General features: G+C 37.2%; 1 protein-coding gene across 6 annotated transcripts in view; it reads right to left on the reverse strand.

Annotated features, from left to right (window-relative positions):
* DYM (dymeclin) overlaps window positions 1-14,457 on the reverse strand; it is a 417,244-nt gene that overhangs the window by 165,052 nt on the left and 237,735 nt on the right. The window contains exon 14 of one of the 6 annotated variants that reach the window (XM_054460682.2): window positions 5,982-6,146. The exons of the other annotated variants lie outside the window; for them this stretch is intronic. Within the exon in view, the coding sequence (XP_054316657.1) occupies window positions 5,982-6,146 (165 nt within the window). The remainder of the gene's footprint in view (window positions 1-5,981; window positions 6,147-14,457) is intronic. 6 annotated transcript variants of the gene reach the window in all.

Below are 14,457 nucleotides of genomic sequence, written 5' to 3' on the forward strand. Positions count from 1 at the left end.
ATTTGTTAATTACTCAGGACAGGAACTCTCTATCGTATGACAGAGACTATTAGTTGTCCCCATAACCATCTTCCCTTCTTACCCAACAGCAGAATACTTAGCAGGCCACAGGGCCACTTAGCTGAAAACTTTATTTCCAGCTCACCATGCATGTTGGGTAGTCCTATGACAAACTTTTGGCCAAAGGGATGTGTGATGCCCTTAAAATGGAAATGTACATCCAACCCTAGTCCCTTCCACTCTTCTGCTATCTGAAATGCAGAGCTTGTGGTGAGCCATTTGAGACCTTTTGGTCAGAGCAACACACAGAGGGTGGTGGAACACAAGAGAAAAGAACTCTGGGTCTTGAAAATTCTATGGGGCAGAGCTGCCACATCAGCTCATACTTTTACTTGAGAAGTAAACTTCCATTTGCTTCTTTAAGCCACTATTATTTGGGCAGGGGAGTCTCTCTTTTACACAGCAGCTATATCTAAAATTCTACCTAAATCAGGTCCATGTAAGCCTAAATCAGGTCCTCTCCTATTTCTGTTTTTTGAAGAGAGGGTCCATAATTTTTAACAGATTGTAGAACAGTTATATGAGCCTCAAAAGGTCAGGCACCATTGATCCTGGCAAAGTGTTAACTAGTCAAGGACTTCAGTGTTAACATGCTTTACTTTATAAGAAGACAACATAATGTTTTTAACTCAATGTGTGTTAGAAAATAATTTTTAAACATGTCTGATGCTCTTTTCAGCTTTCTCTCATCAAGCAGCAACAATCTGAAGAGCCGAGTTAATAGTAACTCAAAATAAATTGTGCCACTGCCACAGAATTAAGTCAATACTAAACTTAGCCCTTCATTTTTCCTTGCCTGAGGCCTAATTAAAACAATAGTAGCAGCTATATTTTTGACATCAGCAAAGTATGTGAAGTAAAAATAACGACAAATAGGTACTTTCTTACTTCACAGATTTCTCACCAAACTTATTCACTGCTCCACCCTGAAACCTAAGAAATTAGAACTTAAAATTGGACGTGGAACTCTAAGGAATGTTGGTCTGTTACCTAAAGTCAGATTCTTTTCTCTCAGATTCACTTAAATGCATGACAGTCATCAGAAGCAGCATGCTTTGACCATATCACAATCATTCTCAAAAGCACTAAGTAAACCTCAACTTGCTACTGAAGTCCACACAGAAACCAAAAAAGCCTAGCAATGAATTGAAATTCTCAAGTGCTTACTCAAAATTCTAAATTGGATTTCTAGAGAAGTCAAATCCAAGGTTGGTAGCTTGAGAGTTGATTTCAATGCTTCTGGGGGTAAAATGGAGGAGCTAACAGGTCTGAAAGGCTTATGGCTTCATAAAATGTGACTCAGAAACAAGATAAACTCAATACATTACATATATTTATTTGTTTATTTATTTCTTGAGACAGAGTCTCACTCTGTTGCCCAGGCTGGAGTGCAGTGGCGTGATCTTGGCTCACTGCAACCTCTGCCTCCTGGGTTCAAGCGATTCTCCTGCCTCAGCCTCCCAAGTAGCTGAGACTACAGGCATGTACCACTACACCCGGCTAATTTTTGTATTTTTAGTAGAGACAGGGTTTCATCATGTTGGCCAGGCTGGTCTTGAAATCCTGACCTCAGGTGATCCACCTGCCTCAGCCTCCCAAACTGCTGGGATTACAGGCGTGAGTCATGGCGCCTGGCCTCAACACATTACATTTCAATAAGAACAAATGTAAAGCCCTGCAATTACATTCAAATAATTAAATGTACAAATCTAGAGAAATGTGTTTTTGTGTGAAAAAGATCTGGTAATTCTATATGAGTCAAGGCGTGCCTGTTTTTAAAAATCACTCCAGTCTTAGGACAAACTAAGAGTATAATTTATTACAGATTGCCATAGTAGATGAGAAAAAAATACATATAACTTATAACTATAATTTTATAATTCATATTTTTAAATTATAAAATATACTGAAATATATCCAATTCTGGATATCGAATTTTATGATGGGTACTATCAATCATCCAAGAAGATAATAAAAAGACTGCATAATCTAAAAATCATCAGCTGTCAGGAATGGTTTAAGTGGCCAAGGTATTTAAGCTGAAGAGAACAAAAATTAAGGGGAGTCAATGACAGGTGTTTTCAAAAACCCAAGGGGACCTCATAGACAGCACAGTTTATACATTTGTGTGTTTCTCCAAAGCACAGAGCTATAGCCAAAATACAAAAATTATTGGTAGGCAGGCTTAACATATTCTAATCTTTCTAAAGATGAAACAGCAAGAGTTTTACTGCCTTCTGAGGTAAGCAGCACACAGAAGTGCTCTCTTTCAGGGATGCTGTGAAACGAATTCTTACATTTGGAAGAAGTTTGCAGTGGAGTAAGACTTCTATCTATAGCAGTAAGTCACGTTTGACTAAGGTAGAGTTTTTGTTTATTTGTTTGTTTTTGGCAGAGTCTTGCTCTGTGTCACCCAGGCTGGAGTGCAGTGGCGCAATCTCGGCTCACTGCAACCTCCGTCTCCCAGGCTCAAGCGATTCTCCTGCCTCAGACTCCTGAGTAGCTGGGACTACAAGCGCGTGCCACCACGCCTGGCTAATTTTTTGTATTTTTAGTAGAGACAGGGTTTCACTGCGTTAGCCAGGATGGTCTTGATCTCCTGATCTCATGATCCACCCATCTCGGCCTCCCAAAGTGCTGGGATTACAGGCATTAGCCACCGCGCCCAGCTGGTAAAGTTCTTTTTTAAGAAATAAGCTTATATTTCTCTCTAGAAACTGAGTTACATTTTTAAATTCCGCATAACAGAAAGCTATTTGATTTTGTTAAGTAAGTCCATGATTGCTCCATTCAGATATTTGGCTTGGTTTGTCTCTCTATATAATGTAGTTCTGTTGAAGAAAATCTCTCACCTGCAGGGAGTACACTCCACCTGGCCATGTGTCACTGTGTATGCAAAATGTTTGTCACCTGCAAAGGAACACGGCAAGAGAAGATGGCCAGGTAATTCCTTTTATGCAAATCTATTCAGGTCTGTCCTGAATAAAACAGCGTCCTCTGTCCTGTCCCAGACTGCAAGTGGTAAGGCAAGGAGTGAAAGTTGGTTGGGGGTATGGGGAGGAAGCCTTAACTCCAGAGCCCATGCCCCTAGCCACTACACTATATTAACACTGTATTTCTTCTCTGTTGCTCAGAAAAAAATGGACAGGGCCTCAGGAGGGCTTGGTATTGAAAAAATACCCTTTGGAGGCTTCATACTGTAAACCCCAGCTGAAAGTACTGAGAAACCCAAGTGGGTAAGGAATGAGGGGGTTCCAGGAAAGGTGTTGAAAGAGGAAACAGAAAATGCAGAATAAATTCTACACTGACTCAGAAACTGAGTGTTGGCTGAACTCTGCTGGACATTGGGGGAAGGGGGCTCAGGAACTGGACACTGCTTTCACCACATGTTGTCTCCATCTTTCTCCTCTCATTTTTAAACTTTTGTTTTTCCCTACTTTGTCTTCCTTCTCCTTTTTCTTTCATTTTCTTTTATTTTCCCAGCTGAACGTGTATTTCTGTCTCCTGTCTGCTCCTGCTAGGTGAGGAGTGTGACTCCAGGAGAAAAAAGACAGGGGCCTCTGTCACATATGACGAATGCTAAAATCTGCTGCCAGCTGTATCAATGAGGGTTAACAATGTGCCAGGCATGATATGCTATACGACGTATAACAATGAACAAGATATAGTGTTTACACCCAGAAGGCTTATAGTTTCCACAAAACCATAGGATAGATATGACAGGATAGGACACACACAAAGAAAAACACATGGAACAGATACGTGGTAACAAAGAACACAGAGGAGAAGCACAGTGTGATGATGAATTTGATGTGTAAACCTGGCTAAACTATTGTGCCCAGTTGTTTGGTCAAACACTAGTCTAGATGTTGCTGTGAAGGTATTTGCAGATGTGATTAACATTTATGGAATGTTAAGGAAACCAGAGTACCTTTTATAACATGAATGGGACTCACCCAATCAGCTGAAGCTATTATAAAGACTGAGGTTTCCTGAGGAAGAAGGAATTCTGTCTGAAGACCACAGCATAAAAATCCTGCCTGAGTCACTTGTCTGACGGCCTGCCCTGTGCATTTAGAATTTGAGACTGCAATATCAAGGCTTACCTGAATTTCCAGGCTGCCAACCTGCCCTACAGATTTCAGACTTGCAAGCCCCTGCAATCGCCAAAGCCAATTCCCAAAATAGCTCTGTCTCTGTCTCTCTCTCTCCATTTACATATAAAATCTCCTATTGGTTTTGTGGAGGGTCCTGATGATACACTAGTAAATAAGAGTAAGGTCGACCGGGTGTAGTGGCTCACACCTGTAATTCCAACACTTTGGGAGGCCGAGGCGGGCAGAGCACTTGAGGTCAGGAGCTCAAGACTAGCCTGGCCAACATGGTGAAACCCTGTCTCTTCTAAAAATATAAAAATTAGCCAGGCGTGGTGGCGCACACCTGTAATCCCAGCTACTCAGGAGGCTGAGGTGGGAGAATTGCTTGGGCCAAGGAGGCAGAGGTTGCAGTGAGCTGAGATTGAGTCACTGCAGCCTAGCCTGGGTGACAGAGCAAGACTTCATCTCAAAAAAAAAAAAAAGAAAAAAGAAAAAGATGTCAATTATCCTGCGCATTTCAGAAGTTCAATGATCAGCAGCAGTTCTCCTCATTCCTCGAAACCAGACACACTGTCTCCAATTCCTGAGAGTATCATGCAACTTACCTGATATTCCCTCACTTTCCATAAGCCAGTGGAAAGTCACTGGGTTTAGTCTGCTAAATTTGATAAATTCTTCTAACATTACATACGTAAAAGTTAATTCTATTATTTTCACCTGCTTTTCTAACCCTCAGTTTATTTCTCAAAAGTATCTACATTGACTCGATAAGAGGCTGATCAACATCATCACGAGTCTATAAAATCTTTCTGCTCCCAAGAAAAGTCTCTGTCAACTTACACACCAGACTGCTTTCCTTTCCTAGCAATCAAGTGTTTTCACTTAGATATTATGTATAGTCTCAAGTTTTATATGTTTCATCATCTGAAAAGGTCTATTTTAAATTCTAAATGTTTGCTAATTTCTGGTTAAGGTTGTCATGGAGTTTTCTCCTTCTTCATCTAAATCATCTGGCAGTGAAGATATTGCCTTAAATCATCATATCTAGCTAACAGTATAGCGCTGGTATAAGTCATCTCTTACTTAGAAAAAAAAAGTGTTAAAAATGTTAACTGCAAAGCACAAAGCGGTAATGTCATACTGCCCCTCTATTTTGATGCATGATACACACAAAACAGCAGGTGTTGATTTTCTCTGATATTCGAGATTGACAGCTTGTCTCTTCCTTACTCCACCTACCACCATTATGTTTAATCTACATTCATCCATGACACATTGCAACCTGCTGATTTTATATGATTTTATAGCCACTCTGTATATAAATAAAACGAGTACAAAATACAAAACCCCAATAGTATAATTTCTGCCTTCCTATAAAATCAACCTGCTCAACTGAATGCACCTCTATCGGAACATAGGTGAAATCCTACAGCTAGCTCTCAGGTGTGCTTGCGTGAAGGAGGACTCAAAGGTCATAGTAACTGTAGAGTCTATTTCATATAAAAATCAGAGCACTCCAACTACTATAAATTAAATCAAAAGATTCCCAAATGGAATGCGATATAGAATAGTTCTGGCAAGTTTATATAGACAACTCTGTGGTTGAAAGCTTTCCTCTCTCCCATGAAACATAATATAAATTACTTAAGAAGACATTTGTAAGGAAACAAAATCCAGCTATTATTTTAAACAAATTATTTAGTACCATTTCAAATATAAATATTCTCTTTAATAATTTAATTGACACATGTCTTATTAAAACATGCAATTATCAGTCATATACAACATGCAGCATGCAGTAAATGGACAGCAGAGGTTAATAACCTGGAAGCATAGGATCTGAGAATGTGAGAGCAAGTTAAAGACAAGAGTTCCTCTCCATTGTCACTGAGGGTCGAGAAGCAATGCTGAAGCGTAGAACAGTGAGAGTGGGGGAAATACAGTTTGTCCAACACATAAACATATCTCCGCAAGTGGCGGCAGGTATAACTGAAAGACAAAGGTAAAAGGAGAGAAACAGAAAGAGAGGAGTTTTCCTTTGAAAAAATAAATCATTTTTTATGTCCTCAAAGCTTTCTGTGTATCTTCACTAGTTGGTGCCCGAGAAAAAAAAAACTGTCAGAATAAAAAGATAAAAAAGAAAATGAACAATCAGAATAAAAAATGGGCAAAAGATCTAAACAGACACTTCATCAAAGAAGATATACAGATGGCAAATAAGCATATGAAGAGATGTTTAACATCATACATCACTAGGAAAACGCAAATTCGAACAATGAGACACCACCACAGACTATTTGAATGGCCCAAATCCAGAGCATGGATTACACCAAATGCAGGCAAGGATGTGGAGCAACAGGAACTCTCATTCACTGCTGGTGGAAATGCAAAATGGTATAGCTACTTTGGAAGGCAGTTTGGCAGTTTTTTTATAAAACTAAATATACTCTTACCATACAATCCAGAAATTATGCTCTTTAGAATTTATCCAAAAGAGTTGAAAACTTATATCCACATAAAAATCTGCACACAGGTGTTTATGGCAGCTTTATTCATAACTGCCCAAACTTGAAAGCAACCAAGGTGTCCTTTAGTAGATGAATAAATAAATAAACGGTGGTACATCTAGACGATGGATTATTTAGGGCTAAAAAAATGAGCTATAAAGTCATGAAAAGACATGGAGGAACCTAAATTACTAAGTGACAGCCACCAATCTGCAAAGGCTACATATTGTGTGATTCCATTTATATGACATTCTGGAAAAGAAAAAACTATGGAGACAGCAAAAACATTAGGGGTTGCCAGGAGTTAGAGGGGAGGGAGGGATGAATATACAAAGCATAGACGATTTTTAGGGCAGTGAAGCTACTCTACTAATACTATAATGGTGGATACATACATTTGTCAAAAACCAAAGAATATACAACAGCAAGAGTGAACCCTAATGTAAACTATGTAGTTTGGATGATTATGTGTCAATGCAGGTTCATCAACTATAACAAATATGTCATTCTGGCACAAGATGTTGATAGTGGGGGAGGTTGGAGGCCAGGGGATATATGGCAACTCTATACTTTCTGATCACTTTTGCTGTGAACCTAAAACTGCTCTTTAAAAATTCCATTTAGGGAAGAAAAGGCATACTCACTGGGAGAAAAGTCTCAAAATATGAGGCTGTCATTAGTGAACCACATAAAATATGCCTTGGTAGAACAAAGTGATACAAAATACTTTTTCTTCACGGTATTATGAATATGTTCCTGGCAAGTAGGCAATAATACTACTACAATATGGAAGAGATTATGGTAGAGAGAACACTGAATTAGGAGTCAGAAAACTTAGAAATCCTTTGGAAAAGTGCTTGCAAAAATAAAATTTTTTAAAGAAAGACAAAACTTAGAAATCTAAATCCTGCTCACCCATTGGCAGCTTTATAATAGTGGGTGTATGATCTCTCTAAGCCTCAAACCCATAAGCGAACAACATAGAAGTAAAAAATTTTAGACTGCTCCAAGATTTTAAAGTGATATTACAAAAAATAAAGTAATAAGAGGACCAATAAGAATTATTACTATTATTGTCAGAGTAGTTTCACTGATGCCACATTTCAGGCCATTTAAAAATAGCAAGCTAGAGAGAAGAGAATGTAAGATCAATCTGACAAGGTGAATCAACAAAATAGTGAACATATCATGTGATATGCCTTGGCTATTATTAGTCCTTGACAATCATGTCTAAAGAACTACATCAAAACTATATCAAAGTATTAATACCAAGAGGGTAACAGGTAATTTTTAAAGTATGTTGAACCCAAAACTAGTAAGTTAGAAGATTTGAAATGGGCAAATTTCTACAAATGAACAATCCATTCATCCATTCAACCACTAGCCTATCAAACAACCAGTCAAGCAGTAACTACTATCTACTGCATGTGGGAACAGTGCTGGGCATTGAAGACAGGGTGGGGAATGATGTACACACAATCCCTACCCTTAAGGAGCTTACAGCCTAGAGCAGGAGACAGATATTAGACAAAACAAAATTCCTCTGAAATAGAGAAAGTCTTAAGAAGCTGTTAATCTCCAAAACAGAGTAGTTAAAAATCTTTTAAAGTAGGCTTATATTTAAAGAGATATTTCTATTGAGTCTTGGAAAGGATTCTAGGACTCCATCCACCAAAAGAGAGCAAAAACTTAAGAAAATACAAGAACCATATTCTTGAAAAATGTGTATCACCAGCACTTTAAACAAGCGATCACAGTTAACATTAACATCAGTAATGGAACAAGTAGATGTCATGTGTCTCCTGATATGATCACAGTACAGTCAAAATCTAATTCCCCAAAAATCAAGCAAACCAAAATTGAGGGACATTCTACAAATAAACAAAAAACTGTTCTGTATTCTCCAAATTTTAAAGGCCATAAAAGACAAAGAAAGACTGAGGGACCATTCCAGATTTAAAAAGATGAAAGAAGACAACTATATGTAACATGATTTTGGTATTAGATTCCTGACTTGGAGGAGGAAAAAGGCATTTTTTTACTTAAAATAGTTTTTATCAATGTTAATTTCCTGATTTTGAAAAATATCCTTATTTTTAAGAAATACACCATGCAGTACTTAGTAATGGGACATCATGTCCGTAAACTTATTCTCAACCATTTCAAAAAAAGACACAAACACAATAGTAAAGCAAATGTGGCAAAATTTTAACATTTGGGAATGTGAGTTAAAGGTAAATGAAAATTATTTGCACTATTTTTGGTAAAACTAATTTTTTTTTTTTTTTTTTTTTTTTTGAGACAGAGTCTCATTCTGTCACCCAGGCTGGAGTACAGTGGCACAATCATAGCTCACTGCAGCCTAAACTACCTGGGCAAGTGATCCTCTTACCTCAGCCTCCCAAGCAGCTGGAACCACAAGTGTGTGCCACCACACCCAGCTAATTTTTAAAAATTTTACTAGAGGCAGGGTCTCACTATATTGCCCAGTCTGGTCTTAAATTCTTGGGCTCAAGTGATCCACCCACCCTGGCCTTCCAAAGTGTTGGGATTACAGACATAAACCACCATGCCCGGCCTAATTTATTTTTAATCTGAAAAAAAAAATAGAACTGATCTTTTTGATAAACTGAATAATATCCATTTTAAGATTAGGAGATTCAAACCTAGAGCCCTAAAATGTCATTCTGACCTCTACACTTAAAGCTTGGGATATCAGAAAAACAAGATCATGGGAAGTAGGCAAATGTGGTCTGGAGCTAGCCCATAAAAAACAGTCACTGTTACTTAAGAATTACTTTCACAAAAATAAAATTTCCTTAGTGCCTTCTTACAAGAAAATGTCCAAGATTGTGCAATGTATAGTTCTGAAATGTTATTCGATATGGTTATGCTTCACTAAAATAAAGTATGACAATATTCTATCCTAGAACAACATTCAAGTCTGTAAAAGATGACAAAAACCACAAGCAAAAGAGTAATGCTTAAAAAAGATTCTAAGGTGAAGTTTTCTAATAATGTATTTTTCAGTACTTTAATAATACAATTATAACACATTTCCATAGCAACTTTTTCTAACTTTTTTTCTTTTGGAGATGGAGTCTTACCCTGTTGCCTAGGCTGGAGTGTAGTGGCGCGATCTTGGCTCACTGCAACCTCCGCCTGCCGGGTTCAAGCAATTCTCCTGTCTCAGCCTCCTGAATAGCTGGGACTATAGGCGCATGCCACCATGCCCAGCTAACTTCTGTATTTTTAGTAGAGATGGGGTTTCCCCATATTGGTCAAGCTGGTCTTGAAATCCTGACCTCAGGCAATCCACCCACCTCAGCCTCCCAAAGTGCTGGGATTACAGGCATGAGCCACCGTGCCTGGCCAATTTATTTTCTTAATTATCTATATGCTTAAATAACTTAAAAAAAATGAGATTACCAGAGGCAGGTTAACCTTTACCTAGACTAATAAAAATATTCTGTATATCCTTTTCCAATGTCCCTTCTTCTTCCCTCCTTTCCTTCCTTTGAGAAAGCTCATTAGTAGACCCATTAGTAGATTAAAAAATACCAAGAAATTAAATTAATAATACATGTTTATGGCCTATATAAAGAAAATTATCAAAATTTACTATTTGGCATAAAAGAAATCTTGAATAAATGAAGAAATACTAACTAGCATGTTTTTGAAAGGGAAGACAAAATATAAAGAATGCAATTATCCTTCACAGATTCAAAATCTCAACAGTGGTATTTGATTTTGACAACATTACTCTTATAGTAGTTCCTAAATTTTTTTAGGTGGCCATTTTAAAAGCCAACAAAAGACATGGATTCCCTTACAGAAAAATGTACCAACATTAAATGCTTGGGATTCAGTGGTACAAAAAGATACATGGATTCTGCTCTCATAGAACCAGGGTCCCCATCCCCCATTCTGAAGCCTGTTAGGAACTGGGCTACATAGCAGTAGGTGAGTGGCAGTCGAATGAGCAAAGCTTCATCTGTTTTCAGAGCCACTCCCCGTTGCTCACATTACCACCTGAGCTTCACCTCCTGTCAGATCAGTGGTGGCATTAGATTCTCATTGAAAGACGAACCCTATTATGAACTGCACATGCAAGGAATTGAGGTTGTACGCTCCTCATGAGAATCTAATGCCTGATGATCCGATCTGAAGTGGAACAGTTTCATCCCAAAACCATCCCCCGTTCTGCCCTGTCTGTGGAAAAACTGACTTCCACAAAACTGGTCCTTGGCGCAACAAAGGTTGAGGACTGCTGTCACAGAATATACATTTAAATAGAAGGAGATTCAGAATCAATCAGTAAAAAAAAAAAAAGATAAATTTGTTAACCAAATAAAATATGATAAAGGTGGAAGAGGGGCTGAAGAGGCTAATCGTTAATTTTGGTGGTTATGAACGATTTCACTGATGGTATGACATTTGACATGAGAAACAAATAACCAGCAGAACTACAATCTCAACTTCTCAAGCATTTGACAACATTATAAGCTAATTACATTAGCATAACTGAATAAAATATTTCTCATTTCCACTGAAAGGGATGATATTAATAAACTTGTAATGGGGCTTAGATGTGAATAAGATGATGATTCATTTTAGTGGATGGGTCTAGACAGTGAGGATTCCTGAAAATGGGCACTGTGATCTCAGAATCACAGGGCTGGGAGAGCCCAGGAGGTCATCTTGTGCAAGATTTATCCACAGAAGAATATCTAACATCCCTTGTGAGATGTTCACACTGCTCTTACTATATATCTTTAAGGGAAAAAGAACTCTCTAGTTTGACAAATAGCCTCATTCCACAGATATGTAAATTCTAACAATTAGAAAACTTCTCCTTATAATAAGCTAAATCCATTTGTTCTGTAACTTCTATCCAGTAATGAAACTTGGAATTCAGTACACAAAGTCTAACTTATTTCCTTATACTACAGTCTTTAAATAGATGAGGAAATTGTGAATTTCTTCATCTTTTCTTCTCTGATTGATATTAAAATCTGTTCATCTCTCATGGGCTATGGTTTTTGGATTCCTTGTCAGTCTTATTACTCTCCTTTGGATGCTCAAACTGCCTAATAAGCTTCTTAGCAACACACTCAGTGCAGGGAGAAGTACTTTCTCACTGGTAGTATTGAGAAATGCTGGTGCATGGTGAGAATAAAAACCCAGAACAAATTTTGTTAATTTTATTATAGTTTTGAAATTCTTTACAGACATAGACAATATATCCCCTTATTGCCATCCATATCCAGGATAAACCATTTGTATCATGCCACCCTTGATACCAGGCTGGCCATTCCTAAAATATGGCAAAAAGAAGTAAACACATTATTCTAGATGTGTCATGTTTTGGGCAGTGTTGAAAAGATTATACTCTATTAACGCAGCTTAAAATTATACATACTGAAAAACTAAAGTTAAACTAAAAAGAAAAACAAATTCCCTCAAACTGAAAACTAAAACAAGTTTAATTGTATCTCAAGTGGTAATGAAACTACACAAAGAATTATTTTGAATAACTTTCAAATGTAGAATTGACATTATATACTCAGTGGGTTATATTCTAAGGACAAATAGAAACACACACAAAAAAATCCTAAACTTCATTCACTTACTTAAAATTAGTCATAATATTATTGTGAAACAACTGTATATACACACATGGAATAGAATAAAGAGAAAAACATTATATTTATGTTATTCAAAAAAGCAAATCAGAATTTCTGTTAAATAATCTGAAATCTGAATCAGAACTAAGAGTACAAATAATCTTTTTTCTTTACAAGAATTTATATCTTTTCAGCTTTGTCCATTGAAGAGACCTAAAAAAAATTACAAACTCCTCAATAATGAGCATCCTATCACCTACCAACAATATTGTGGCTTCTAGGTCCAAGACAAGAAATGTATTTGATACAAATGAGTCTGAGACATCTTATTGGCCTTAAAAGCAAGGAAGGAAGCAAGGAAACTGTCAAAGATGAAAGGAGTCCTGTCAAAAGGACATAAGAGGCAACATAAGGGATCTCCCACTGGCCAAAAATGAAACAATCAGAAACCAAAAATAATAACTGCTCTGCGACTGATCAAAAACATACAATCTATATGGACAATATGAACAGAAGTTCATAATAAAATAAATAAAAAAACAAAAAATGAAAATGTATCAATGACTACCAGAGGTACCAAGGCATCAAACTCTAGTTTTGAAAATTAAATATTAAAAGGAAGCAGTTAAGCATTACTCCCCTCTTTCCAACTATGATTACACAGTGGATGAAGGAAAATTCTTCTTTACAGAAAAACTCTATGTCACAAATATGCACATAATATTATAATTAGAAATTTGACATTTGGCAACATATAATAAAACAGTTTAGTCAAATGAAAGTCATATGAAAGAATGATGGTGAAATTTAGAATGAAAGGATTAGCTATCACCATCTGAACCTACTGATCAATCTTAGTATCTCCAGGATAACTAGACATTATGTATCTCCTGATATGATAGAATATGAAATAAACAGGAACACGTATTAAGTATTTTTGCCAAAAAATTCCATCTAAATGATCTATCCTCTAGAGTTAATTTTCAGTTTACAAGAGAATTGATGAGAGGGAACAAATTGAAGGACACAGGAAGATGCAAACAAACAAATCTGAAATGTGAGATATTCTGTAAGACAGCTTACCTGTTGACCAACTAGTCAAAGATGTGAGTTGAACAGTTAAAAAAGAAAAGCAAGCAAGGGGTACTGCACAACTTTTTTCTTAAACTTAGGTTGGGTAGCAAATAGTTGCAGTCTGTATTGTCTCACTTAAAATCACTTAACTCTGCAACTGATGTGAGAAAGCAGCCATAGGATGCACACAAATGGGCATGGCTGTGTTCTAACAAAACTTCATTTACAAAAACCTGCCTCTGCTCGATTGAAAAAAAAACTAAGACACGTGACTAATCAAATGTGGTGTGGGATCCTGTATGAATCCTGATTTGAACTAATCAAAATAAACATTTTTTTCTAAGATAATCAGGCATAATGTGAATATGGGTTTTGAATCAGATAATATTAAGGGAAGTGTTGTTAATATTCTTGAGTGGACAAACTAAATAATCAAATTGATGTAAATGAATAACAAAGTACTACAGATGAAACTTGAAACAGATGAGATTTTGCCTGAATAGATAGGTAAGGGAAAGTTTCCTCATAAAAGTAACGATTCAGTCAAGATTTGCCAGATGACTAAAGATAAGCAGGAAAATAATTACAAGCGAAGGAAAAAGGCAGACATAGGACTGAGACTGGAAGGAAACATGTCTCCTATGCAAAAGTAAAGGACAATGTGTAAGGAGCTGACCCTGGGGAAGAACCGAGGTAGGTAAAATCACCAAGGAATTATGCCTTCATTTTAGGAACAATGGGAAGCATCTGAAGTGTATACAGCAGAGGAGTCACAGGATGAGATATGCATTTTGAAATGATCCGTCTGGTTGGAGACTGATGAAGCAAGAGTTGACATCAGACCTGTTAAAGAGTTACTGCAGTAGAGTAGGCACTAAGGTGATGATAAAGGAGAATGAATGGATTTGAGGGGTGGTTGCTGACAAGACTTGGTAATGAATTGAATATGGCAGGTGACAGGGAGTGTCAAAATTGACTCTCAGGTTTCTGGCATGCATAAATGGTGGTGTCATTCAATGAGGCGGCAACAGGGAAAGAGGATCAAAAGACTCTGGGAAAGGGCAAGATTTCCATTTTCGACATGCTGAGTTT

The sequence above is a fragment of the Pongo pygmaeus genome, chromosome 17, assembly GCF_028885625.2.
Source record: "Pongo pygmaeus isolate AG05252 chromosome 17, NHGRI_mPonPyg2-v2.0_pri, whole genome shotgun sequence".
NCBI classification, from domain to species: Eukaryota; Metazoa; Chordata; class Mammalia; order Primates; family Hominidae; genus Pongo; species Pongo pygmaeus.